Source organism: Daldinia loculata (genome assembly GCF_022478755.1).
Source record: "Daldinia loculata strain CBS 113971 unplaced genomic scaffold F4817scaffold_27, whole genome shotgun sequence".
Lineage (NCBI taxonomy): Eukaryota > Fungi > Ascomycota > Sordariomycetes > Xylariales > Hypoxylaceae > Daldinia > Daldinia loculata.
Window position 1 is genome coordinate 380,660 of NW_026054881.1, and position 27,139 is coordinate 407,798.

General features: G+C 45.4%; 8 protein-coding genes across 8 annotated transcripts; 6 read left to right on the forward strand and 2 right to left on the reverse strand.

Moving 5' to 3' along the window:
- Positions 1–7,270: 7,270 nt before the first annotated feature.
- Positions 7,271–9,016, forward strand: F4817DRAFT_316369 (uncharacterized protein; the record flags this gene model as incomplete). Its single annotated transcript, XM_049300668.1, has 4 exons — positions 7,271–7,402; positions 7,557–7,991; positions 8,041–8,184; positions 8,234–9,016. 4 exons carry the CDS (start codon positions 7,271–7,273, stop codon positions 9,014–9,016), a joined length of 1,494 nt encoding a protein of 497 aa, XP_049158697.1.
- A 350-nt stretch (positions 9,017–9,366) lies between these two features.
- Positions 9,367–10,639, forward strand: F4817DRAFT_120274 (proteasome component PRE6). The gene is made up of 5 exons (XM_049297623.1): positions 9,367–9,537; positions 9,615–9,621; positions 9,674–9,726; positions 9,776–10,163; positions 10,225–10,639. The coding sequence occupies exons 1-5, from the start codon at positions 9,507–9,509 to the stop codon at positions 10,547–10,549; spliced, it is 804 nt and encodes a 267-aa protein (XP_049158698.1). The 5' UTR covers positions 9,367–9,506; the 3' UTR covers positions 10,550–10,639.
- A 130-nt stretch (positions 10,640–10,769) lies between these two features.
- Positions 10,770–11,851, reverse strand: F4817DRAFT_359052 (zinc finger protein; the record flags this gene model as incomplete). The annotated part of the gene is made up of 3 exons (XM_049306099.1): positions 10,770–11,089; positions 11,197–11,240; positions 11,847–11,851. 3 exons carry the CDS (start codon positions 11,849–11,851, stop codon positions 10,770–10,772), a joined length of 369 nt encoding a protein of 122 aa, XP_049158699.1.
- Positions 11,665–12,452, forward strand: F4817DRAFT_338953 (uncharacterized protein). The gene is made up of 2 exons (XM_049303483.1): positions 11,665–12,190; positions 12,256–12,452. The coding sequence occupies exon 1, from the start codon at positions 11,894–11,896 to the stop codon at positions 12,155–12,157; it is 264 nt and encodes an 87-aa protein (XP_049158700.1). The 5' UTR covers positions 11,665–11,893; the 3' UTR covers positions 12,158–12,190; positions 12,256–12,452.
- Positions 12,453–12,631: 179 nt separating this feature from the next.
- On the forward strand, positions 12,632–14,102 carry F4817DRAFT_338956 (uncharacterized protein). Its single transcript, XM_049303484.1, has 2 exons — positions 12,632–13,417; positions 13,487–14,102. The coding sequence occupies exons 1-2, from the start codon at positions 13,072–13,074 to the stop codon at positions 13,855–13,857; spliced, it is 717 nt and encodes a 238-aa protein (XP_049158701.1). The 5' UTR covers positions 12,632–13,071; the 3' UTR covers positions 13,858–14,102.
- A 1,195-nt stretch (positions 14,103–15,297) lies between these two features.
- F4817DRAFT_120523 (uncharacterized protein) lies at positions 15,298–16,500 on the forward strand. The gene has a single exon (XM_049297624.1). The coding sequence runs from the start codon at positions 15,686–15,688 to the stop codon at positions 16,139–16,141; it is 456 nt and encodes a 151-aa protein (XP_049158702.1). The 5' UTR covers positions 15,298–15,685; the 3' UTR covers positions 16,142–16,500.
- Position 16,501: 1 nt separating this feature from the next.
- F4817DRAFT_120540 (kynureninase) lies at positions 16,502–18,668 on the reverse strand. The gene is made up of 3 exons (XM_049297625.1): positions 18,300–18,668; positions 17,876–18,237; positions 16,502–17,824 (listed from the first exon to the last, which is right to left on the reverse strand). Exons 1-3 carry the CDS (start codon positions 18,463–18,465, stop codon positions 16,904–16,906), a joined length of 1,449 nt encoding a protein of 482 aa, XP_049158703.1. The 5' UTR covers positions 18,466–18,668; the 3' UTR covers positions 16,502–16,903.
- A 5,099-nt stretch (positions 18,669–23,767) lies between these two features.
- On the forward strand, positions 23,768–26,957 carry F4817DRAFT_359055 (NAD-specific glutamate dehydrogenase; the record flags this gene model as incomplete). Its single annotated transcript, XM_049306100.1, has 2 exons — positions 23,768–23,987; positions 24,037–26,957. The coding sequence occupies 2 exons, from the start codon at positions 23,768–23,770 to the stop codon at positions 26,955–26,957; spliced, it is 3,141 nt and encodes a 1,046-aa protein (XP_049158704.1).
- Between the last annotated feature and the right edge of the window lie 182 nt (positions 26,958–27,139).

The window sequence follows — 27,139 nt, forward strand, 5'->3', positions numbered from 1 at the left end:
TTATTATTTTATTAATTAAAGATATTTTCGGTAAAAATTTAAAATATTATTATTAAATATAATAAAAAAGTTTATTTTAATTGCTAATTTATTTATTATAAACTTTATATTTAAATGCCTTATATTTCTGGACGGTTATTCCGAAATTAACTGCGTTTTTATTATCGTTATTTATTAAAAAAAAATTAAAATTATTTAAAATATTTTTAAAAAATATAATATTAAAATCTTTATTATTATTAACATATTTATATTTTTTTGGATTATAATCTTTAAAATTATAAAATTTTTTTTCGAAATTATTTATATAGGTTTTTAGTTAAAAGGATTAAAAATATTTCCTATTTTTTTAATTTATATTTAATTTTTAATTTTTATTTTTAAAATTAATAAATTAATTAAAATTTTATTAATAATTTTTCTTTTAATAAAGTTAATAAAACTATTTATTATTCTTTTAATTAAAATTAAATTGGTTATTAATTAAATTTTTTTACTAATATTAATTGCGGGGGAAAATTAAATTTTATTTGTTATAATTGTTTTTATTATATTTATTAAAGAAATAAATTAATTTTATTTTTTGTTAAAAAATAAATTTTTATTTATTTATTTATTTAAAAAATTGTTTTAATATTATATTTGTTATAAGTTTGGTTAATTGTTTTTAAATTTTGTAATCGAAAATTTTAAAAGTATGTTTTAATTAATTTTTTAAGAAATAATTGTATACTTTTACATTATGAATAATATTATTAATAAATGGATAAAAAAACTTTCCGTTTTTTATGTTTTAAAGTGTAAACGATTACTTTTTAAAGTTTTGGTATATTATATTTAAATATTTATAAAATTTTATAATAAATTTATTACAAATATATTTTATATTTTTTATGATTAAAACGTTTTGTTTTATATTAGTAAGTTTTATAATTAGTTATTATTATATTATATGTTGTAAATAGGAAAATTATATTATTTTGATTTTATATTTTTTTTAAAATTAAATAAGTTTTTTTAAACGATAAATAAATGTAAAAATATTTATATAAATGGTATATTTTTTAAATGGAATAATATTAGTAAAATGGAAATTTAATTGTAATAAATTAAAAAATTTAATTATATTTAAAAATATTTTATTATTATTTTAATAACCGTTATTATTGGTATTATTATTTAATAAATTAAAGATATTATTTGGTAAAGTTTAATAAAATGCTTGGGCAATAATGTTTATTATAAAGCCGATTATGGTAAGGTTATTACGATTAGAAAAATCTATTTTTTTCTTTAATTTTTAAAATTAATTTCGTATTTATACGCGGTTAATTTTAATAAAGTTTATAAATTTTAAATATATAAATTAAAAATATATAAATGGTTTTAAAATGGGATTATTAAATATAATAACGATTATATTATTTTGGTAAATAATAACGTTAATTATAATAAATATATTAAAAGTAAGTTTTTTAATAATTGTATATTTTTATATTTAAGGTAAAGGTAAAAATTCCGGTGTATTTTATGGGAAGTTAAAAGATAAAAATTATTCGGCGGAATTAAATTAATTATTTTTTAATAAAATAAATAAAAATTTTATTATTTATTTTAAAAGATTTAATGTATTTAATAATAAGAATTTAAATTTACGTTTAATTTTTAATAACTATTTAACAAAAGGAATAAAAATTAAAAAAAAAATAATAAAATTTAATTTAATGTTTTTAAAAAGGTTTAAATAAAGTAGTTAAATTTAACGTTATAATGTTTTTAAATTATTATTACTTTTTTAATAATTTAATAGTTATTATTAAATAGTTAATTATAAGTTAATAACGTTAAAGTTTAATAAGTTAATATATAATAGTTATAATAATATTAAAATAATATTAAAGTTTTATATTTATTTAATTAATTGTTGTAATTATTTAATAATAAATATAAAAAAAAAAACTAATTTTATAAACGGAATATAAGTTTATTATTTTTAAAGTTTAATAAATTTTTTTTACCAATTTTTTAAAAACGTTTTAAATTTTTTTTTAAATTTGATTTATTTAATAAAGTAAATAACGTTAATGTTAAATGTGATTATATTTTTTAATTATATAAAAAAGATAGAACAGGTAATAATAATATCGTTATTTTTTAAAATAATAAAGTATAAGTGATTAATTTATAAAAATTAAAATAAACGCAATGTATATTTAATTACTTTTTTAAATATTTATAAATTAAAATAATAAAATTGCTATAAAAGCGTAAATAACATTGTTATTAAAATATAAATTTTTTTAAAATAAATTAATATTTTGTTAATATTTAACATTATAATTAATTTAAAACGATTTAATTAATTATTAATTAATTATCGGGTAATTTTTACACAATTTAAATATTTAAAAAAATAAACTTTATTTGGTAATAATTTTGTTTTTAAAATTCTTAATGGTAATTTTTTATAAAAATATAAAAAATAAACCTTTTAATATATATATTAATGTTAACGATTTAAAATCGAAATAAAATAAAATATTATTAATTATAAACTTATAATAATTATAGTTAAAATAAAAATATATTAAAAAGATTTTTTAAGGTATTTGTAAAATGCTAGCTTTAATAATATATATAAATATGTATGTAGGGCTAATATGGGTCCTTATCTATGATAAATATGCTTTATACCCGATTCCCGCACGGGATGATCGAGATCACTGCTCTACTTAAAACGAAGCTGGTTTTATGCATATCCTGTATCGCGTGTTTTATACAAGGAGGTATGAAGATGATATCTGGATCTCTTAGGCTTACCTAACGGAGGTTAGATTCGGAGTTGTGAAACAACGGTAAGATAGCTATAGATAGAAATTTCTATCTCTGGCGTTATTGTGGTGGTTTTGACAGATTGAAAATAACAAGTATGAAGATGCTGGTGGCTAGAGTTCGCAGTGCAGCTGATAAATCTAACCTGAATCAGTCTGCTAGAGCTGCACCTCAAGTTCCTGTGAATATAATGTTTACATATAGTAGGTATGTGGGGCAAACATGCGATTCTGCGAATAGCATCGACGTCCAGGATTAAATTAAGCTTAAAAAGCCAAAAGCCGGGACCGACAAGGACCCCAGCCGGAATTTATAGATCAGCACCGGGACCGCGCGCATTCCGGTCGCCAGGTACGGCACACCCGTTTATATCTTAATATTCGCACCCTCTTCGTATAAGTGACCTATGGGATAATGAAAGAATGAAACACGGGCGCGGCGGTCAGTCGTTGGAGAATCAGGATCGTCAATACCAAAACAATCAATGACAGCAAGGCTGATGCAAAATGCCCAGATCTTGGCTCAAACATTCCAGAGGGGGAGCGGTCACGGCTGCATACGATCGACGAGCCTCTTGTACAACTCGGGCTGGTGGCACAAAGACGTAAAAATTGTTAAGCCAGGCTTATTAAACAAAAGAACCCTTGTTTAACTCAACAGTTGGTATGTGACGATTGTGGTACGACGTGCAGCGAGTTGGGGTACACAGGTTACGCGATGATCTACGATAGGCGGTTGTTGGGAGGGGGTTAACTCGGCAGTAGACGGGTCGCTTACATGCGTTTAGAGGAGATGCCTGTTGAAAGGAGAGCTTCTTGGTCTGGGAAGGAAAAAGGAATGATCAAAGACAAAGGCTCGCCGTCGAGGCTGCTAGCTGTCAAACGCTCTACTGCGGCCAATAGATATGCTCTCAGCTGCGCGCATAAAAAATCAGGAGGCATGGTAAATGTAGGTCAAGTTCCACCTAGGAACCGCGGCTGGGCGAATCCTACGTCTTACGAGGTTTGTGTAACGCGAAGCGAAGGGTAACTAACAAGTCAGCATGGTGAGAGAAGGTGATAGGAGCGGACATTTCGGCCATGTCGTCGGATCCGACACGACAAAAAGGCCTGGCATAAGGTCGTTGCCACTGTGTGCAACCATCACGTAGCGCCTAACATCCCCTCGAGGATCCTTCGATTGAGAATGGAAGCCGCACGCACCTGGCTCGCGGGTTCGCGCCTACGGCTCCCGACGAGATGAGCCATAACTAAGGCAGAGCATTGGTTAATAGAAGTGTGGCTTGCTCCTGATGTGTGCTTAGAGATCGTATCAGGCATTTCCCAAGCACAAAAGCATGATGTGGAAGCAAGATTGGCTAGCGTACGACTTATCCGTTCGTGAGATATCCTCTAGGGTGCCTCGCAAGCTAGCTGAGTGGGCTGAACTCGTGATAAACCGCCCCCGCGTAAGCTCTAAGGATAACTACCAATTGCCGGCGATTCTTCAACGAGACGTGGAAGGTGAACGCTTTCGTAGGTGGCTTAACTTCGCGCATGTGAGAGGAGAAACTTTGCAAGTCCTAAGCTAGGCCGTTCGTCTGCTGTCAAAGGCCAGTCCTTAAGATTGCTTGGTTGGCTCGCCTCAGCTACCCTGGCAAGCTTTCGCGCCTCGATGTCTGGGCTAGGTCTATCATATCTGGCTTGCTCATCCCTGCGAGTCACGATCTCCAAGAGATTTTGATGCCCTTTGAAATCCAAGCGGAATCTGAACCGGTCAAATTTGCGGCTGTCGAGCACGAGAGCATTTAGCATATCCCACGTGTTACTAGCTTGGACCGACTACTGAGATTTTACCTTTCGTACTTCAACGGTTCGTGGTGACATGTGTCGTCATTGTTAAAGACGCGCTGGCGGCGTTCTTCGATGTTTTATGTGACACATCGATAATGTCAAGAAAGCAGTTGTCGACATTTAGGTCTGCCGAAGAATGGTGTGGGTTGAGGGTTAGGTAAACAAGATACGACGCGTCCCTTCTAATGTCATCAACATGTGATACCAAGTCGCCACGTCCCGTCGTCGAAACGTGTATTTTCTTTGCCAGCTTACGCTACATCTGCATCTAAATCCTAGAGTAGGATCAGGTAGGCCATCTATATCTCCGGGTGGCTCTCCAAACCGTCGGGAACCCCCCAGGCTAGACGAACGTGCCGTAGGATGGATAAGCACTGCATCCCATCCTCCTATGCGTTCGGCTCCCTACTAGCTCGAGGTACGTTGTTGCATCGATACTAGTTGAGCTACATGACGAGCATAGTAAGCCGGATGGAAAGGGCGAGGAGGTACCCTTTCGCTAGTCAGTTCCTACGGCAGAGAGCCGTGGATCGGATGTACCCCGTACGCGATATGCACAAATCCCAGTGTGCTGACTGCCAAGCCTTCGATCACGACTCTAATTTCGTATTAGAAGTAGCTAATTTGTCTAGTGTAGCAGACTATGTCTCGAGTAGTCATTTCTGTGATGCTCTAAATAGCTAGAGAGCTACGGAGCTGACTTCTCATTGGCAAAGTGCATTAGCCACGATAAAATCAGACCAGTGTCATGGGCTCAACTTGAGCTACCAGCTCACCTTATGATCTCCTGCCGACTCTGCGACGACCCCTGTTTTCACGGTCACTATCGGCCTTCTACTCGGGAAATTCTCGACCGTGAGCGATCGAACTAGGATAAGGATTCTATCTTCTCCAGTTGTCGAAATACCCAAGACTGTCGAAACCGGAAAGATTATTCGTGACTGATAGGCAGATAGACATAGGGTACGAATGATGGATTGCGGGATTGGAGGACAGAGGATCGTATTTGTTGACTACGACGACCCAAACACCGGGGACCGAAGGCCTCTCGAATGTCATGATTGTGTTCCTTTATGACCGCTAGGTAGCAGCCAAACGGAGAAGCTTCCCCTGTCGCCTCTGCATCCTCCGGCAGGTTAGAGCAAGCTGTCGTCACGGCCGATGCCACGTGTAGTAGGCAGTGTAACCGGACACGCTGAGTTGATAGCTGTTAGCGCATATGAGTAATTCGAAGATCATGGAGACGTCGGCTGAAGTACGTAGCCTTGCGGCCTCGGGAGAACCACGTCCCGTTTACCGGCCAGGCCCTGTCCGTAATGTCGAGGGTAGATGTCTGCGAAGCCAAGCACACCTCCACGCCTGATGGTCAAAACGGATGCCACGTGTAGTTCGTATCTCAAGTTAAGTGTCCGTTTCGAATTATTTTTGGAAACGATAGACCTTCAGATTCGACCTTACGGTCAGCATGTTGATATTATCGATATTGAACGGATATTAAAACTAAACCCCCGTAGCCTTAACACGTGATGCATGCTCATGACGCTATATCCGCTAGCCAGAGGAAGAGATGACAGCTCGTGTGCATTGCAGAATAAGAAACATCTGCGGCGCTATTGGGAGTGCCAACCGTGCGAATCCCGAAGAGGTGGTGGTAGCAGTGGGGAGGAATAGCGAGTTAGGTCAAGACGATTGGTCTGTTCTATTGGGGGGATGTTGTAGACGATGTGATGGTCAAGGATTAGAGCCAATTCTCTGTTGCACAAGAACGCCACTAGAACCTTCATCTCGCGCTGTCGAATCAAGCTTCGAACCCGCCATTTCGTCCCCGTCCATAATACGTTCGTGTACTAGGTACATCGTAGCTTTATCGGCGGCTGTTTTTCTGGCTTTACACCCCTGTCGGCACAGCCCTACAGGGCGTCGAGGGCGTACGATACTCCCATGTCAGCGTGTGGCTGCAGGTCAGACCCACGGAAGCCCCCAGCAGACCTGTCGACCACGATCACACACCGTGACACGCAGGTGGGAGGATAGTGAGCAATACAGGGGACGAACGATCTTCCGCAAACCGAATCGTATCGGCTCTTTACGAGGAGTCGGTTCGATTTTCCCGCGCGAATTCGTCATGCTGATAGGGCTCCCACGGTTGAAACAAAAGGTACATCCTGCTACCGTGTACCAAGAACCAGATCGATATTTCGAGAGTCAGAAACCCTTGGCGTTACTATACTCGTCTCTTCGCGTCGACGATGGCTGGCTTCCTGATATAGACACGAGACCCCGGACGAGTAGATTATTTGTAGATGCCGGAGCTAAGCCGCGTCGTGCAAGATTTTATGTACGGCTGATCGTCTCGAATTTGCGCATTGCTATCCTTGCAGGACCAATGTACCAACCCTGGAAATTCTTTATATCTCACGGGTTCCCACACGCAGTCCTACCTCTAAGGTTTGACGAGTTTAGACGTATCGCAAACGACCTAAAGTCGTATCCATCTGACAGGTCTGTCCCCCCAATTTTCGGCAAACCAATGTTGGGCACGTATGATGTAATGAGGCTAGTGTTGTTTAGTGCGCTAACAAGTCTTACAGATATTGATATTCACCATGGTCGGCGTTCCTGGAAAGTACAAGGGCTGTAATACCTGCCGAGCTAGACGAGTCGCATGCGACAACGGGAGACCGTTTTGCAAGAAATGCACAGATTATGGTCGCGAATGCGGCGGATACGAGAGGGAGGTTAGTAACTAAACTTCCGGCCCCTGGTCCGACCGAGGAATACACTCCCATCAAATTTGATCCCCAAGTCAGCTTTCCATATACTCTCCGTTCGCACATCCTAGCTGTTTCAGAAATCGTGGAGATAAATGGCTGATAGTCGGGTGCGAACCAGACCGTATTTATAGTCGGTACTCAGGACGACAAAGGGAGATGTTCGTCTCATCCGCCACGGAACCAGCAGGGCAGAAGAGCCAAAGGCAAGGAGATTCAGCAAGCAAATAAGCTAGATTTCATCGCTACCGAGCCGTGGCAGCCCGCGTGGATCGACGTCATTTCGTTGTCGTCGGCTGCCGGGTCGCATCGCGTTCGATTTGTTGCTCTTCAGACGGACCTCGACTCCGCGATTCGGCCGGGAAGCGGGTCGCCACGCAGAGACGACGACGTCAGGTTGTCACTCAAGGGTTTCCGCGCCCTCGACGTAAACCCGACGTTCGGCCTCGAACCTTTTAGCATGAAGTCTCGCTGTCTCATCCATCTACCGCCGAAGAGTAGCAATAAGCAGGCGACTAGTACCAGCACGGAAGGGCTTTGCGTATTCTTATACGAGGTGCGTCGGAATTCCTCTAACCGACAAATTTGCTGAACTAGGGGTCTAGCAAAACTCCTCGGCCGCTTACGGTAGCGAGGCGCCTTGGAAAGGCTCTGCTACTCTTGCCGACCGGATCCGCGACCGGGGCCCCGCCGCGTACCAGTTTTTCCCAGAGCACCATTTCTTTGCTCGTGTGTATAGGCCCAGTGCTGTAAGTAAACAGCCGCTCGAGGGTATGCGGTTGCTGATGCCTGAGGCAGATTTGGGCGGCTTTGCTTAACCGTCAGCCGACCTTCCTCTGCTCTCCCGAGTGGACCGTCGTACCATGGGAACGACACCCTAGAACGCCGTTCGACGATCTTCTCGACATAGTTGTTCTCTTACCGTCGGTTTTCTCGCAAGCGAGCTGCATAACATCCCTAGATGCGTCCGCTTCTCACCACCTAAAGGAAAAGGAGTTTTTGGACTGCTGCGTCAACATCGAGCACCAATTTGATATCTGGTATAGCATGCTGCACCAGAGGGCCAGCGAGTCGGGATCTATGCTCTACTGGACAGCAGACGCGACGCATTGCGACGCGCATGCGCCCTTCTCCAACGTATTCAACTTCCCTTCGCCGTTGATGGGATTGGTTCACGTCTACTACTGGGCTGCTCTTATCAGCTTTCATCAGTGCATATACACGATACTAACTACCATCGTCGAATCCGAGGGCAAGAGGTCTCCCAGCAGTCTCGGTATGCTGCCTGAGATACCTCTAGGGATAGATATCCAGAAATATCAGGCTCCTCAGACGAGAACCCTTGTAGAAAACGTGTGCCGAAGTTTAGACTTCACCCTCCAAACCACGAGGCAGCCAGATCTCTTAGCTGCTCCCCTCTGGGTTGTGAACGAGTTCTATGATGGAATCGGACGCTTTGGAGACGGCGAGCTAGAACGCCTATGGTGTGCCGGCTTTAAGGGTAGATTGGAAGCAAAAGGTCGGGAAGTAAGTTTATGTTTACAGGAGAACAAATGGGTTGATGTCAAGCGGTTTGGATAGGTACGGTAACATTGGCAAAAGTAACTCTGGCGTAACGGAGGCGGGACGGGGACTAAGGCACGGCTATGAATTTCCGTTAGACATGGATTTGTACAGTAGATGATGCCTTCCCATTTGGTCGCTAATGTTGATGAGATCGTTCTATTTAGAAGATCAATTCCATGTTATATAAAAGGGAATAATGACCAAAGTGTTTATAAGCCAATTAGGAACACAAGCTTGATCACGTAATCAAGAGTACTTGAAGAGATCCTTATGTGGCGGTGCATGCTATTTGGAGGTACATAGGTACATGAAGCTTTCTCAAATCGGTGGTTTCTGTGGCTTGAGCTTCAGGCGTCCGCATCTAGCGTTTGGCTGCAGGGAGCTTCGTAACTCTGGCAGCCTTGCGTACTCTCGTATTCCCAAGTCATTCTTTGAGCTTTACCACAGCTCCCCACGCACCTTTTCACACTCCATCTAGACATTTTCGGTTTTAACACATTTCACCATGGCGTCAGGATACGACAGAGCTCTTTCCGGTAAGTTTCTTTTTCCCAACTAACGTGACTAACGTTCCCAACGACGAAGCAGCTTAGCTAACTATATATACCTACAGTATTCAGGTTCGTATCAAATGAGGGCGCTACGAAGTATACCTTTCTGACGCATCTATAGTCCGGACGGACACGTCTTCCAGGTGGAATATGCCGGTGAAGCTGTCAAGCGAGGTACGAACACTGCTAAGCAGCTCGATCGCTCGAAGCTAACGCCGTCCAGGTACCTGCGCGGTCGGTGTGAAGGGCGCAGATATCGTCGTGCTCGGTTGCGAGAAGAGGTCGGCTATGAAGCTGCAAGACACGCGCATTACCCCTTCCAAGATCGGTCTTATCGACACCCACGTCTGCCTCGCATTTGCCGGTCTGAACGCCGACGCCCGAATTCTAGTAGACAAGGCGCGACTAGAAGCGCAATCGCACCGCCTCACAGTTGAGGATCCCGTATCAATCGAGTACATCACCAAGTACGTTGCCGGCGTACAGCAGAGATATACGCAGAGCGGTGGTGTGCGACCCTTCGGAATCAGCACGATGATCGTAGGCTTCGACAAAAACAGCAAAGTACCCAGACTTTACCAGACCGAACCGAGCGGTATCTACTCCGCATGGTATGCATATTTGTTCTCTACGACGGCGGTAGGGTAGTATATGTGCTAATACGCTATACAGGAAGGCAAACGCCATCGGCCGCTCGAGCAAGACGGTCAGAGAATTCTTAGAGCGCAACTATAAGGAAGACATGGATCGCGAGGCAACCATTCGACTGGCTATCAAGTCGCTACTAGAAGTCGTGCAGACGGGCGCGAAGAACATCGAAATCGCCATCATGGCTCCCGGAAAGACTCTGGAGCTGCTACCGGTGGAAGATATCGAGGGTTACGTCAAGAACATCGAACAAGAGAAGCAGGAGGAAGCCGCCAAGAAGAAGACTGGCCGGACACCAGGAACAGGTAGCGCGGCCATTTTGACTAGAGAGCAAGGTGGCAGTGATTAAACATGAGACGTAGCCAAAGCTTTTACAGGCCTCTAAAAAAGGAATCATAGGGCATATCACTATTTGTACACTACCCGCCCAGAAGCATGCATCGTCCTCCGTCTCTCGGTGCCATTCTGTTGTCCTAGAAGTCTAAATGTGTGGTATCATGTAAATGCATCGCTCTGCAACCCAGAATCATGCTCGTCGTAATTTTCTATTATAACCCGGGTCCCCTTCTTCAACCGAGCTTATCCGCGTCGCTCTGGATGTCGAAAATAGTTCTGTTCTGGTTTCCTTTTACCCGCTCGTCCTTGAGCATGCGGTTATCCATCCGCGCGTCCTCGCCTTCGACCGTTAAAGCGGGCTTCGGCACGACGGCATCGATGACGAAGTGGTTATCGCAGTGGGGGCAGTACTCGTCGGCCTCCTCGAACTCCTGGGCGTCCTTGCGGAAGCACTTCTTGCACTTTTTGCAGGCGAACGTCATCTCCAAGCTCTGCAGCAGCTGATGCGACTCCTGCTCGTGGTGGCACTCTGCGCAGTCGAACCATTTTTTACCTAGGCAGGGAGCGTCAGTAAACACCTAAAGGGGTGGGTGTAAACAAGTAAGGCCGCGAGAGAGTTCGTAGGTATAGTACGCGCAGAGGAGTATCTCGAGAACGTACAGCATGGCGAGCGGATCGCAACTTGAGCATTTAAGACGTGCTTGCTGTACGACGGTTAACCTTCGTATTAGAAACTTATATGTAAAATCCTAGGCTTACCACATCGTGAAGGGTTATCAAGTGTGACGGCGCACTATCAATAACTATTTTGGTAACTCACGAGCAGATTCGCTTTTTAATTTGTTACGCGTTATGAATTTTAGAGTAAGTTTCTAATCGGTTCCTTATCCCCTTAACCCCCGGTGGAAAATGATTACCTTATTGCGGGGTCTTAGCGCAGTTAGTCCCTATCAATAAGCCTCTAGCCTCTAGCGCATCTCTAGAATCCTGGCTACGAGATGTGAGGCTCAACTTTATCTTTAACCACTGCACTACTCTTCTAAAAATAAAAACAAAATCGAAAATCCCCCGTATATAGTGCTCGTAGTAAAAGGCGTGGTAAAATGGAGTATACAATTTTCGATCAAGACTCCTCAACGTTCTCCAATGAAAGAGAAGACATCCACAACAGCAGGTACAAAGATATCAAGTCTATAACATCCATTATATAGGTATCTCTGCCTAGGATCATAACAAGAATAACGTCACAAAGGACAGCCCACACAAGTTATCACCGCCAGAATTTATAAGCCATACATGCGAGTCCTAACTCCATTCTGCCAAGTGTAATTCTAACCCTTCCGAAGCAGCTCGTCCCATGCACCCGTACGTTACAGCAAATCCATCATCATTTCGTCGCAGGAATATCTTGCAAATTACTTCCTCAAACCCAGTCCTAGTACTTGAACGCAATACTGCCGTGAACCAGATTCAAGTCTCTCATCTCTTTATCCGTGAATATAACTATGCCCTGAAGCAGTTGAACCTTCCAAAGCTGAAGCGCCACGGTCCTCGATGTACGCCGTGTCGACCGGCAGTGACGTTGGTGCCGAAGTGGCGGCCGCCGAAGTTCTTAGAGTAGAAAAGTGGCATTGTTTATGGCTTGTGTTTGTAGCTGTTGAACTGATAAGTAAGTATGTGGTTTGGCTCATCGTACGTTGAATAGGACTTTGGGCTTACCTTTGGTCTGTTTTATGATGGCTGTGGATGTAACGTCAATGACTTGGTAAGTTTTTAATGATGTTCAGTGAGAAGTTGATATATACAGACGAGAAGAGTTCTATAAGGTATTTAAATAAGGCAGTAATGAGAATGTTCCAGGGAATATTTATGTTGGCATAACTGGACTTGATGGCCAGTCGCACGACAACTTGAACTTATACGAATTACGTCACACAAGAACAACAGTCACTAAAACTAGGACTAGCAACTCTAGTTGATTGGCTTTGGTGACCTTGGCGTGCTGCATGATTAGATAACTGGCATAAGCAGGCTTAGCATAGAACATAGCCACAATCTCTAACCCCGTTCGATCTAGCGCCACTTCTACTTAAAACTTCAATGTTCAATCTTCATCTGATTCCAATCTCGAACCTTTTTGCTATTCCTCCCGTTCAGCATTTCTCTATCAGCAGTAAGATGAACTTATCTTGACCTCTCTCTTTCTCTCTCTCCAAGAGCGGGACTATCCCCTTCGTAATATCTTCGGAAACCTTCGCGCTCTCCACCAATTACACTAACTCGGATACAAAATGCCGGTTTGCAATGAGCTGAACACGAAAATGGGAAATGATTGGCCTATATCCTAGCAACTTCTACTTTATAAATACAAAAGAACCGACCATGATAGTAATACAAGGGTACAGCATTAGTCCTGTAGCTAAAGAATCCTATAAGCCCCCTATAAGCCCATCCGTCGAGATGAAAATGATTTTTTCTTGAAACCTTCTACGCCTCCGGAAAACACGACCAAGTATTCGTACACGAACCCAAAGAATGTCCGCCAGCGACTTTTCCGGCTGGGCCATTCGTAGAAACGGCTCCTGCGTTGGGGAAGTTGACTGCGGCGTTACCAGAGATCCCTTTCACGCCTGTTGCCCTTCCTCGACGGAATGTCCAAGTCAATACAACGTAGCTTGCTGTCCATTCGGCAAAAACTGCACGGCGGCGGCTGTCGAGACCCCGAAATGCGCCAATGGATCGTGGGTCATGTTTGATAACGCAGGCTTCTTCTGCTGCGAAAAGGGCTATATAGGCTACAACTATCGCGGTACCGACGGATGTTCTAAATCTGGGGCAAGCCTGCCGGATGGCGCATTGCCGCTTGCCGAGATTTCTCAAGGTACAACTATGTAAACCGTTAGATATCTTGAAACCACGGGCAAACTGATCTTACCCGCTCTATCTGTAGCCAGCTTCTCCTCGAGCTCGACGACGTCGACAACAACACCGACGGCAACACCTGCGCCAGACTCGCAATCTAACTCCGACTCCGATTCCAGTTCGAACAATGCTATTCCCGTGGGCGCAATAATTGGGGGTGTTCTCGGAGGAGTAGCGTTTCTCGCGCTTGTTATTTTATGTTTATGGTTCGTCCGCCGAAGAAAAGCCCGGGTCGAAGACGCTACGCAGAGTTTTATGCTGAACCAAGAACCTCCGGTCCCAATAAGAACTGAGAAATATGCGGGAACAGTCGCGCCCAGTCAAGAGATTGACGGTAACCCCCGAGCCGAATTATCGAATGACGCTGCTACTGCTACGAAGACATATGAGTTAGCTTAAAGTTTGTACATAGGCGAAACCTGAGTATTACGGGACGCGGGAGAGCCGGTAGAGTGGAAGTTGTTGACGCCACAGTTCCACAGAAGTGGAAGAAACCCTGTGACTGGTCGTTTAGAAAGGTGTTGCATATCGCATTCTCACAGAAAGAGAATATCATGTACATATCATAATCTTCATGTATAGAGTCATCGATTCTTGAGAGTATTTTTAATATATAGAGGGCCATCAAAGACCGCATTTTATCACCTGTTGGACTTTAAGATCAATATAAACACTCTTCGATGTGTTCAGACTTACGGGAAGCTCAAAGACCTCTACGCCTCCATGGCCAGCCTTGATCAAATGCCACCGGTATTGCAAACAGCTTGATACTGGCCATCAAGAAATTGTATGCTTAATTTTACCGGCCCGTAGTAAGGCTAGTAAACAATATCTCTTCCAAAACCGAGGGTGTAGACCGAGTTTCTCTACCAATCCAGCAATTTCACAAAACTTGAGTTCATAGACTATGGGTGTGAATATTCGAGTTGAAAGAATGCCGTTGCCACTTTCTCTCGTTGTACACTCATACAGTTCAACATGCTGACTTAGTGATTTAACCGAGAGAAAAAAAGAAGAGGCAGTAGAGAAATTACAGGTCATGGAAGATGTCTCACGCGCAATGAATGAACAACTAGGTCTTTTCCCTTTACAAAGATTGAGTTTATGGAGGCACTATAGTTGAGTCTTCGACTACTCGGGACCCTAAGCCAAGAGAAGGGGAATCATACCTCACAGTACTAGAGATTATTTTAGCAACTATCTGCTAAATTGGCAATCCAGAAATTCCAGCTATAAATTAATCTGACAACGACTTCAACTTCGACATAGGGGAGGCCGTTGTTTCACAAAGGAATTCATAGTCCTAACCAAGAGACTTGAATAATATTTCCCAAAGCATCAACAAAGAGGGATTTTCGATCTAAATCTAACCACCGACCAGGCGTCTGAAATAATCCTCACGACGAATAGATCAGGCAAACAATATATATATTAACCCTCCAGGACAAATCGTAGTTACTCGGGCCCGAGGAGGCGCAAAGAATCCACTCCAAGAACGCCTTACGTGTGCCTCATTACGCGTAGCCATGTACCTACCCCCAGCACGCGGCCGCCAAATCTCTTTCTTGCGTAGCAAATACCAGGCTTTCTATTCTAAGCTCGTCCAAACCAAAAGATCAGGTGACGAGTACCGAAGAGGAATATGAAAGGCATCTAACTGGTGGCTCAGCTTCCAACACATTACGAATTCCCACGGACCCGACTGAGCGGGCGCCATCAGCAAGCCACGGCGAATTTGACAGGCCGAGAGCAAACGGCATCCTTAATATAGGTATGGGACTGACTCCCTTGACGAATTGGGGGTCGTACAAACCGGTGCGGCAGGGCTGTCGGCTTCTTCCGTCTATTTATGTATTGGATGATATGATGTGCTGCATATAAGCCCGTCGCAGGATAATTAGGTATTCAGTCGTTTGCGCATTTTACGCGTAACAAGCCTCCTCGGTTTCAAATCCGCCTTTGGCGCAGCGATGGGGGAGGTAGCAGGATTGCGAAACTTCTTACAGCTATCTCTTGAAAGTGCAAACAGATCGACGGGTGAAAGATATTGTAAAATTCTCCTTATAAATGGAGTGTCTTTCCATAATGTATTTTTCACTTGGTAGCAAACAAAATTCTTATATCGTCGAACAAGAACTTAACATCATCTATAAAATTTTCGATCCGTTAAATCATTACCTTTCCGACTTTTAGAGACAATACCTTTTTCAACTACCATCCCAACAAAATGCTCTTCAAAACTCTCTCGCTCGCAACCTTAGTTGCCGTCGTCCTTGGCTTGCCTGCTCCACAGCAGCCCAGCATAACCCCGGGCTCAGTTCCGACAAACCTACCTCAGCCGGGAGATTCGAACGGCGGCTGGCCCTCAGCTATTAACGGCAACCACCCCATTCCTTCCGGTTTGACGCTGCCTTCTGGTGGTAGTTTTACCGGTCCGCCGAGCGGCTTCCCGACTAATTTTCCTAGCGGCTTCCCGAGCGGATTCCCTAGTGTCTTTCCTAGCGGTCTTCCGAGTGGCTTCCCAAGCGACTTCGCCAACGGTCCCCCCAGTGGTTTTCCTACAAGCCGCCCAACTGGTCTTCCTACTGGTTTCCCTACTGGTTTCCCTAACGGTGGTGTTCCTACTGGCGTCCCGACCGGCCTCCCTACCGGCCTCCCTTCAGTCCCTTCTGGTTCACCTTAGAGGATTTACGAGGATGAGGTAGCGCTAAGGGTCACAACGAAGAGAAATCTCTACCTGATGAAGTGAGAGGAGCTTAATATTAGATCTTATTTTGCATGGGTTTATCTCAGGGGCCCCTTTCTGATACTCTCGTTTTCATCTACCTTTCCGGGTCCATTTCCGAAGGGTTGTTGAATGGTCCATGGTCTTGCTTCTTGGGTTTTATGAGCTGTCATTCGTTGTTGGGTTATGGCTGGATACAAAGGGGGGGAGTTGGGGGTTGGTGCTGTCCGGAGCTAGTAGCAATATTAGTGTCGCATTGCTGGTTCAAATAAAGAATATAGACTGATCTTCCAAATGTACTCATTGCATAGCATATTATATGTGACTATATATGGTAGGTTAGTTGATACGGATACCAGGGAATTGTTACTTGCCCCAGATTCTGCTTAATAATAATCGGAACCGGTCTAAGAGAAGAGGGAATCAAATTTGAGAGCTTAAAAGAGTTCAAAATTAGAAATGTATATGAAGTAGCATAAAGGTCCAAGATACGTCCTTGTAGATGACGCCCGCGCAAAGTACAGTACGAAAAAAGGGTATGGATAGTCCTACAGCTCTTGGCCGAACTGAATATGTAAAGTGAATATCATCCGTGTCGCTTCTCGTTCTATTCTAACCCCATCCTACATACAATTTACCTTTATCGTCCAAAAGTATACGAGTTTAAATTCGGCTTGGTAAGAAGGAAACGTCTAATCACTATCGTCGATAGGGGCTAATTTATAGATCTTTCTGCGTCGCCACCAGGGCTGACTCGAAAGCTTCGGCGAACGCGACGCAGTCCTCGAACGAGTTGTACAGGGGAGCAGGAGCGACGCGGACTACGTTTGGCTTCCTCTCGTCTACGATGACTCCGTTCGTCTCTAACTCCTTCATCACCGGGTCTAGGATACTGTCTGCCAGCAACAGACTCAGCTGGGCACCGCGCTGGTCCGGGTCGGACGGCGTGATAATTCTAAAGAGCTGTTTGGCATCTTCCGATAAGAGGGAGAGGCACTGCTCCAGGAACGCCGTAAGCCTCTTGGATTTCTCTCGGAGGGGCGACACTCCGCCGGCAAGTTCGAAAACCTCGAGCGAGGCGCTTAGACTTGTGATGTCGAGGATGCTGGGGTTACTCAGCTGGAATCCGGCTGCTCCTTTTACGGGGTGGAACTTAGTCTCCATCTGGAAGCGAGTTGCCTTGTCATTTCCCCACCAGCCTGACAGTCGTTTGCCGTATCCCCTCTCGGGTTCCTCGTCGGCGATCGTCGTGGTCACTAAGCTGTTGCGAGAATTGATGAACATACCTCCTATGCAACCCGGGCCGCCGTTGAGGTACTTATACGTGCACCAGGCCGCGGCATCTACGTCCCAGTCGTGCAGGTGAAGGGGGACGTTGCCCACCGCGTGCGCTAGGTCCCAGATGATGAAGATGTTGTGCTTGTGCGCGTACGCGGTGATGGTTGGGATATCCAACAGCTGGCCGGTATAATACTGGATGCCGGGCAGCAGGATCAACGCCGTGTCTGATGCGTGCTTCGAGATGATAGACTGGATGTCGTAGGTGGTGATGAGGGCGTCCTCCGAGTAGGGCGACTCTATGGTCACCATGGACGTGCTTGGGGAGAGACCATGATGGCGGATCTGGCTTAGTACGGCAAACTATCACGTCTCAGCGAACGCACGTCTGTCGTCATGCGGATCATCTCTTACATGATCGCTTGGGAAAGCCTTGCTTTCTAGGATGATTTTGTGCTTCCCCTTTGGATCCGGACGGTAGAAGGCGGACATCAATAGATGCAGGTTCGCTGTCAGGGTCTGCATGACAGCTACTTCTGATTCGTCCGCGCCGACTATGGAGGCCATCGATTTGGCAGCTCGAGCGTCAGCGTCGAGCCATGTCGGTAGAGGAGAGTCGTCTAAAGGCTTAAAGTGCCCCTGGACGGCCTGAGTGGACCAGGTTTGGAGATACTGGTTGATGCGAGTTGCTGTTCTTTTGGGTTGCAGTCCGAGAGAGTTCCCGCAGAGGTATGTACACGCGGTTGTCTCGTCGGCTGGGGCGGGATCGTTACGATCTAGGGAAGTTCAGTATGAGCTGACGGATCTCGGTTGCTACAGACCGGAAAAGGCAGTTCACCTTGTTGCTTCTGTTGCTGCGGCTGCTCCAGTGTTGTTCGTTTAATATCAGCCTTAGTGGGGATTTGAAATTCGTCTCTCAAACGACGGAGTCCATCCTCCCCATCTAAGATTTCAGCCTGAGCACGAAGATTCGAAAAGTGCGATTGGTCGGATGAGGCGTTCATTCTAAGTTAGGAAAAAAAAATAGTAGCAGTGTTACTTTGTATATAATTATGAAATATGGTCCACGCTTGAACTGATTCGATGAATAATAGTCGTGATCGCGTTTGTTGAAGATAGCAAGTGGTGAGTGGTGAGTTGTGAGTTACTTCCCGTCAGTCCGACTTTGATTTTTCTCTCGATAAACCCCGCGATTTGATTCCAATCCTTACGGCAGTGACAACCTTTCTGCCTTTCCGAACCTTGAACCCAAACCCAAATATGGTAGGTGGGGTAGAAAAGACGGGATTGGGGCGATCTTACTGCAAGCAATTACGTCGATTACCTAACGCATACCTAACCCGAGACCAACTTCGATTAAGCGAAGAAAGCGTTTAGTCATAATCCATCAAAAAAGACAAATCGATCCAACTTACTTACGAAACAAAAATCAACGAGCCGACCTACCAGAATGGCGTCAAAAAAGATACCCCATACTAACCACCACAGTATAAAACATGTTTTTTGACGACGTTCTGCCTACCTGGATGTAAATATCCGCAACGTGTCCAGACGCCGCAGATAGACCGCATAGCCAGACAGGCTCGGGTCGCACAAATTGGGTTAACAAGCTTCGTTAAGCTTTCTTGGACAGATCGGATATATTGTTCTTCGGCATAAGGAGCGTAGAGGAGCATGTACAAAACATGGAGATGGTATCAATTTCTGGATCGACGCTGCAATGCAACAACGGCTTGGCTTTTTCGCTTCAAACTGACAAGAATCGCGAACAACGTTACGGCTAGATAGATAAATTGATAATACGAATTCCGCTAGTTGCCTCTAAACTAATTGTGCAATTAACATTAACATTGCGTGGCCACTTCTCATCGCCCATCGGCAAATCCAACGCTGGCGGATAGGGCGTCGTACCCTTCAACTTGGGGTGAACACCGGCAGAGCGGTTCCAATCGAGGGCTGCGATTATTTGCATGTCCCTTACGGGCCGCTCCTGGATTAATGAATACCACATGCGTCGACCTGCTCTCTGTGGCTGTCTGGGTATGGTTAAATGTTGGGGCTAACTTCCAAGCTCCCTGAACCGAAAGATAATGCATACATATGCACACCCTCGGATCATACCGTGAGATTGTATCTACGATGATGGAGGCTTCTATGTAGTCTACGGTCGAATAACAATATGTCCTGTATGTCTGATAGTCTTGGAAAGAAAAGGCTGATAAGGACTGAATGGTCCTCCCTCGTATTTTCGACCGTTGGCCGTTTCACAAATCCACACTCGTGGCGGTGCTTATCTACGATTCAGGGGCAGAGTGCGTATGCAGTACGTACAACTCCAGTTTTGATATGCGTATAGTCGTTGATAGGAGGCTACAGCTGTTACAGCTGTTACAGGGCGAAAACGTGGAAGAGAGTTTAAAAATAGCCCTGTTCCGGACCGTAATCATCGATCGGTAAACGCTGCATAATCCCACAAACTGGTTCTCTCCGTGTCCCGTATTGTTTGTGGAACCTTACCGTATCGTAATGTTTTCTTGAGATTCTCATCCCCTTTTTCTCTCCTATCAAGGTTGCCACGAAGCAATATGACTAGGAACGAACCAGTAAGGCGGACAACACGCTTGAGCTCCCCGTCTCAGAGCTACCATTCTTGGAATTGCGGCAGAAAGCTGCCGGCATAAGGTTGTTTACGTTAGTCAAAACGAACGAACGAACGCTGAACACAACTCCCTATCCTGGACGCGGCGATGGTAACAGATGATTGTCCCTGCAGTGTCACCCAGTACAGGAGTAAAGAGAGGAATTGTTCCACTTGTGCTCCGCAAAAAAAAGGAGACTATATTTTCGTTTCGAGATCTCAACCGGTTCTCATGACGTTGTTTTCGGAGGAGATGTCGCCATGAAAACTGAGGAAACCCCTTAACCCAAGAGAAAGGGGTGCTGGACCACTAACCTCACGACAAGTTTAGTAATGAGAAGTCGAACCCTGGGACCGTCAATGTGTACCGGCAGGCCAAGAGAGAGTTGTTGAGCTATCACGAGGCCGTTCGAGTTGCCTGGCGTCAAATCGGCTGACCTCGTGCTGCTCCATTGGGTTCGATAGACGCTGCTATCAAGTAATATGGGGGTAATAGAAAATAAGAATCGCAGCTTTTTACGTATGCGGTTCCTGGATGACACCGTCGAAATCGCGGGGCAGGTGGACCTTAACCAAGTCACCCGAGAGGTGCAGAGCTGGGGCTACAGCGCTATGCCTTATGGAGGTATGCTAAGAGCCGGTACGCGTTGCTGCCATTTTTAACTTACGTACGAAGTACCCTTATGTATAGAAGTACCTGCTCGCACTTGGACGTACCTATAGGTAATTCCTAGGTACCTATTCCATCATTTCTACCTGTAATTGTACCTAATTGTACCCCAAGCTAAGTATCTAGGTACCTTCGCGTACATGTAATTTCCATTGCAACAAGGTCCGCTTCCAATTGATCATCAGCCATCTCGAAATTTTCTCTCCCTTCAGCTTCCCAAAGCATCGAGAGCCAATTCCATCTCTGCGCTGTTTCATCATTCCTGAACTCGATAGCGATAGGTATTGCAACATCCATTGGGTCATTGGATATACCAGTTGCGCCACAGCCTGTCATTGGGCCTCCTATGTAAGAGGCGGTAAAGATACAGGTCTGAAGTTATTAATGCGCGAGCCTAACGCGATGAGCCGCTATCTGTTATCAGAATGGCACCTGGACATGGCACCTGAACTACCTGGGTACGCTAGACGGTATCCCTTATTTAACGATGGTCAATATGATTCGTTCTAGCAACTCTCCTTGGGGGGTTAGGGGCTAGAAGGATAAGGAGAAAGAGAGGTGAGCTGGTGATTGATAGACGGGATCAACATGTAAAGACGAGACCCTAGGATTATCACTCCAACAAATGATTTGCATATTACCTTACCTAGGTACTTACCTATCCGAAGGAGGCGATCACATTGCCATTCATGTAGGTAATTTGCAAGAGCTTACTCTTACTCACCTGCTGAGACGGATGGGTCTGGCTCAATAGGTATCCTATCCGCCGGACAGCTGAGAGAAAAAAAAGCTGGGGACTTGTGTCGCGTTGTATGTCACGATGTATACCGCGTACCTACAAGGCGATAGATACTTGGTCGACCCCGGAGAAGTTCGAAGAGGTACCTCGTGGTCTCGACGTCGAAATCCTCCTCGAATAGCCGTCGGTACTTGATACGGTCAATAATCGTCTAGGCTCGTCCAAGTTTGAGAGAAAACTCAGACCGTTGGATCGCATAGTAGATCCATCGCGATCCACTAAACCCCGGTCCGAGACGACATGTGATGCTGAAGTTGTTCTTCCAACGAGTTCTGGATGCTCGCCGCATGGCTGTTCCCTTGGCTACGGGTGACCCGTGTCACCGCCAGGACCCAAGTACCGCGGCATACAACTCCAGGCGACCCGGTACTCCAGCTATACGGATTTTCAGGTACCCAGACCCTTGGGCCAATAGGAGCGTAGCGTTCCGCCCGTTCCAGTTAGCTGCAGGGTTAGCCTCTCTTTTTGTTCCATTTGCGTTCACCGTGATGAAAAGAATCTTCGATTGGTTTTCTTCTACTGGGTCCGTCATGTCTTTCCAATACTAGGTAAGTGGAATTGGAATTGGAATACCAAGCGATACCCTCAGATTTCGAGAACCGTATTGTACATACATGCCATGCCCCAGGAAACCCTGCGATGCTAAATTTGCTAACTGCAAGGATGTCTGTCGCAGAAGCTGGAACGAGTCCTCGACGTACAGTGCACAGAGTACACCACGAGCACAGCCGCTGAAAACGTGATTCTCTATGTGTAATAGCTGCTGACGGTTTTACTTCCTTGTTTTTAACGGTACGGTATATAAGAAGCCGGTGGCTCCCCTTTTCTCAACTTCACGATCGTCATCAATTTGCTTTGGCTATGGACGAAACGACGAATTGAGTCTGAATCACGCTTTCGACTCAGCTACAAAGTTAGTTCATCTTATTATTATCCTTATCTTGCGGATTTGGTTTACCGGAGTCCCCTATCGTGTTAGCTTAATCTCTACCCCGTCATTATCTTTGCCGCCCACCGTCATCCGTATTTCATTACCTACCTCTTTAATACACAACTCGGCCTAACCCGATATAGTCTTCTCGGAAAGTTCGAGGACGTGTAACCATCTACGGCAATATCGTATAACGAGGACTTTAGATTTAAACCTCGTTACCGCGTTATTTCCAACTCTGTTTAAAACCTTGAAGCATTGAGGTTTCTTGCATCATCTTTATTAAGGTACCACTTCCATTCCTGTAACCTATTCCGGCTGCCAAATCAGCCAATCAGCCATCCGGCCAACCACACCTCCAAGGTTGCTGTCGTCTTTTTGTGCTTTCTGTAGTATTGCATATACAAGACCTACCTACAAGACCTCCTTATACACACGCCTCCCTAACCGACCACCTGTATCTCCAACTCTAACTAACACGCGAGGGCAGATCTTGCAGTTCACTCTTTACGTCCACCAGTCTCCTATTAACTTAATAGTGGACCCGTGAGTTCGTTAAGTTAATTCCGGGGCAACCTTCTAACGCTTTGTCGGTACGTCTCTTATTGTTCAGCCTGTTTGTGTTATTAGTTTCCTTATCAGGGGTATGGCCGTCGACATAACTCAACGCTACCCGAAGCATCGAGCGGTGAAGTTGACTCCATGCTATTTCTGGCCCGTACAATTCGAGACACGATAACGGCACTCGTATTTTCATATTCCAATATTGTGCTGAACTGGTCTCGCTTGACCTGCCGGCGCTTTGGCCACCCTTGTCAAGTGCAATATGGGATCTGAAAATTACCGAACCCGTTTCCTCTATCTCGTTATACTACAGTAATCTCATCTTGTCACTTACTTGCTCGTTGTACCTCGATGTCAATCTCTGGGGTAGTCCCTGAGCTCAACAAGAGGATAGTCATTATACACGGTAATGACGCCTTCTGCGTTACCCTTCGAGTTTTATTCTGTATAAGAGATCATCTCTTCTCCCTCGATCCCCCTGTTGTTCTGTTCCCGTCCTATCCCTTTTCATGGTTCTGAGCCCTTCCTGTGCGCCTTTATCTTTCATTGTCTCCCCTCCCGAGTCGCAAGCTGCTCAGATTCTTGTCTCCAACATGGTGGTCAAGATGTTGACGCTTCAGACGACTGACCTAAATCTGGATAGATTTCCACAGTACTCAGATCCGTTTGAGCCGTTTGAGGTTTTGGAACCTAAAACTCAAATCATGACGACTAGCGGCGTCGCTCCAAACCCGAGCCCGGCTAACAAGCTGCTGGGCAAGGTTCAGGATACCGACCAAGTCTCTCGACACCCTTCGCCTCAACCCACCCACTTCTCAGTACCGCTGGGGACTCTGGGCGGCAATGGCCACAGGGTTCTACGCTCCGCTACTGTGGGATATATTGCGCCCGAGTTTAAGGGGCGTGATGAGCAGATAGAGCAAGGTCAGTCGGCAGCGCTTACGATATCCTCAATTTCTCTAACATGTAATAGTCAAGAGCCTTATCCTTAAGCAAGGATGGATTCCCGAATCGCATCTTGACGAGCAGGTCTCGTGGTTCTACAACGAGCTAGGCATCGACGATGTCTACTTCCAGATGGAAAGCGTCGATGTTATTGCGACCCACATCACCTCCATGTATGCTGCCAAAGTTGCTGCTTACGCTCGCGTGGACAAGCGCGAGGAGATCCGTCTGGACATGGAAGCTACTGACCACGCCATATATATCGACACAAGCGAACCTGGTAAGAGCTCGTTGCACGGCCCGCGGTTCGAAAACAGGCTCGAGGAGAAGTATCTCGACCATTCCGACCCCAACAAGCGCTTCAGGGTTGAAACGTTCCGCTCCCCTGGTACCGTCTCTAACGATCCTTCATCCAAGGCTTCTCTGCGATGCTACTTTGTATATCAGTGCCAGTTTGTGGATGCAAACCCGGAGCCGGGTGAGACGCGTCTCGAGGTCATTAGCGATCGTATGTTCCTGACGAAGGCAACTAAGAACACCAAGCAGGTCTACGGTGACATTATCAAGCTCGCCGTTACCAGGAATGGACCCGTCATCGAGGTCTTTGATATCGAGGGCTCCGAGGAGAAGCGTCTCGTCACGGCTTTCCGTTCTCGTACTGCCAGGGGTATTTTCAGCGCCATGAGCGACCTTTACCACTACTATGGTGTCACAAGCACCAGGAAGTATGTAGAGCAATTCTCCAACGGCATCACAGTCATGAGTATCTACCTGAAGCCGGCGACGAACATAGACACCAAACCCATGCCGATCGAGCTGTCGATTCACCAGATCACCAAGGAGATTTCCCTTCTGTACTGCATACCCCAGAACAAACTTCACTCCTTGTTTGCCTCTGGTGCGCTAAGCTTGCAGGAGACAGTCTATGGCCACTGCGTCTGGGTCTTCGTTCAGCACTTCCTGAACCGCCTTGGCACAGAGTACGTGTCCATCAAGCAAGCTTTAGATTCTAAGAATCCGGCGCATGTGGAGATCCTATCTAAGCTGAAGCGCCGTCTCCGTACAGAGACGTTCACGCCGGATTACATACTTGAGATTATCTCGTCCTACCCTAAATTAGTACGCCTGCTGTATGCCGCATTTGCTAGCATACATCTAAGCGTCGGTCCCGGTTTTGAGAAGAGCATAATTGCGCCGACACCGGCCGTAGAAGTACTGTCGGATGCCCGGCTTAAGGAGGCGATCACCCGAGAAGTGTCTAATGAGCACGACGAAATGGTGATGACAGCCTTCCGCATCTTCAACAATGCCATCTTGAAGACCAACTACTTCACGCCCACGAAAGTGGCTCTCAGCTTCCGTCTCGACCCATCCTTCTTGCCAGAGATTGAATATCCTCGACGTTTGTACGGCATGTTCCTCGTGATTAGCGCAGAAGCCCGCGGCTTTCATTTGCGCTTCAAGGATGTTGCCCGAGGCGGTATCCGAATTGTCAAGTCCCGCAGCAAGGAAACTTACAGCATCAATGCTAGGAACCTCTTTGACGAGAACTATGCTCTCGCAAGCACCCAACAGCGCAAGAACAAGGACATCCCCGAAGGCGGTTCGAAGGGTGTGGTCCTCCTCGACGCCAAGCAGCAGGACCGTGCTCGGGAGGCGTTTGAGAAGTACATTGATAGTATCTTGGATCTTCTCCTCCCTGCCGAGACCCCTGGTATCAAAAACCCTATTGTAGACCTTTACCGTAAAGAAGAGATTCTTTTCCTAGGTCCGGATGAGAACACTGCAGACCTCGTCGATTGGGCCACCGAGCACGCTCGCGCCCGAGGTGCGCCGTGGTGGAAGTCCTTCTTCACTGGCAAGTCGCCTAAACTTGGTGGCATCCCTCACGATGCATACGGCATGACGACATTGTCCGTTCGTGAGTTTGTCAAGGGTATCTACCGAAAGATGAATTTAGACCCCTCCCAGGTGAGGAAGATGCAGACCGGAGGTCCGGACGGCGACCTTGGCAGCAACGAAATCATTCTGAGTAACGAGAAGTACACGGCCATCGTGGATGGATCTGGTGTGCTCGTCGATCCCAACGGTATCGACAAGGACGAGCTCGTACGCTTGGCCAAGAAGCGTGTCATGATCTCGCAGTTCGACCTCTCCAAGCTGTCTAAGGATGGCTTCAGAGTCCTATGTGACGATAGCAACGTCACATTGCCGACCGGCGAAGTTGTTCCTAACGGCACGTCCTTCCGCAACTTTTACCATCTCAGAGACACCGGTCTGACTGACATCTTCGTTCCTTGCGGCGGCCGTCCCGAGTCGATCGACCTTTCTACAGTTTCCAAGTTGATTAGGGATGGCAGGACGGCGATTCCTTACATCGTGGAGGGTGCTAATCTATTCATCACCCAAGACGCCAAGTTGCGTCTCGAGCAGGCTGGTTGCATTCTATTCAAGGATGCATCTGCTAACAAGGGTGGTGTAACCTCGTCGTCTCTCGAAGTCCTCGCCTCGCTTAGCTTTGACGACGAGGGATTTGCCGAGAATATGTGCCACAACGCGAACGGCGAAGCCCCAGAGTTCTACAAGGCGTACGTCAAGCAAGTACAAGCCACCATCTGCGAAAACGCTCGTCTCGAATTCGAGGCGATCTGGCGAGAGCACGAGCAGACCGGTGTACCGCGGTCCGTGCTTTCCGACACACTTTCCCTTGCCATTACGACTCTAGATGAAGAGCTTCAGAAATCAGACCTATGGGAGAACCCTAAAATTCGGAGGGCCGTTCTTGCAGATGCTTTGCCCAAGTTGCTCATCGACAAGATCGGTCTAGACACCATCATCAGCCGCGTACCCGACTCGTACCTTCGCGCCATCTTCGGAAGTTACCTTGCTTCCCGCTTCGTGTACGAGTTTGGCAGCAGCCCTAGCCAATTTGCTTTCTATGCTTTGTAAGTTGCCCCTAACTGTCGAGCGATAGTACCCAAGCTAACATGACAATAGCATGTCTAAAAGGATGGCCCAGATCCAATGATTGATGATATCTGCATATTGCTGGCAAGAAAAAAAAAGGGAATTCTAAAAGGGGGTTTGAAAATTTGCATTTTTTTTATGGCTGGGGATATAATTATAAAAGA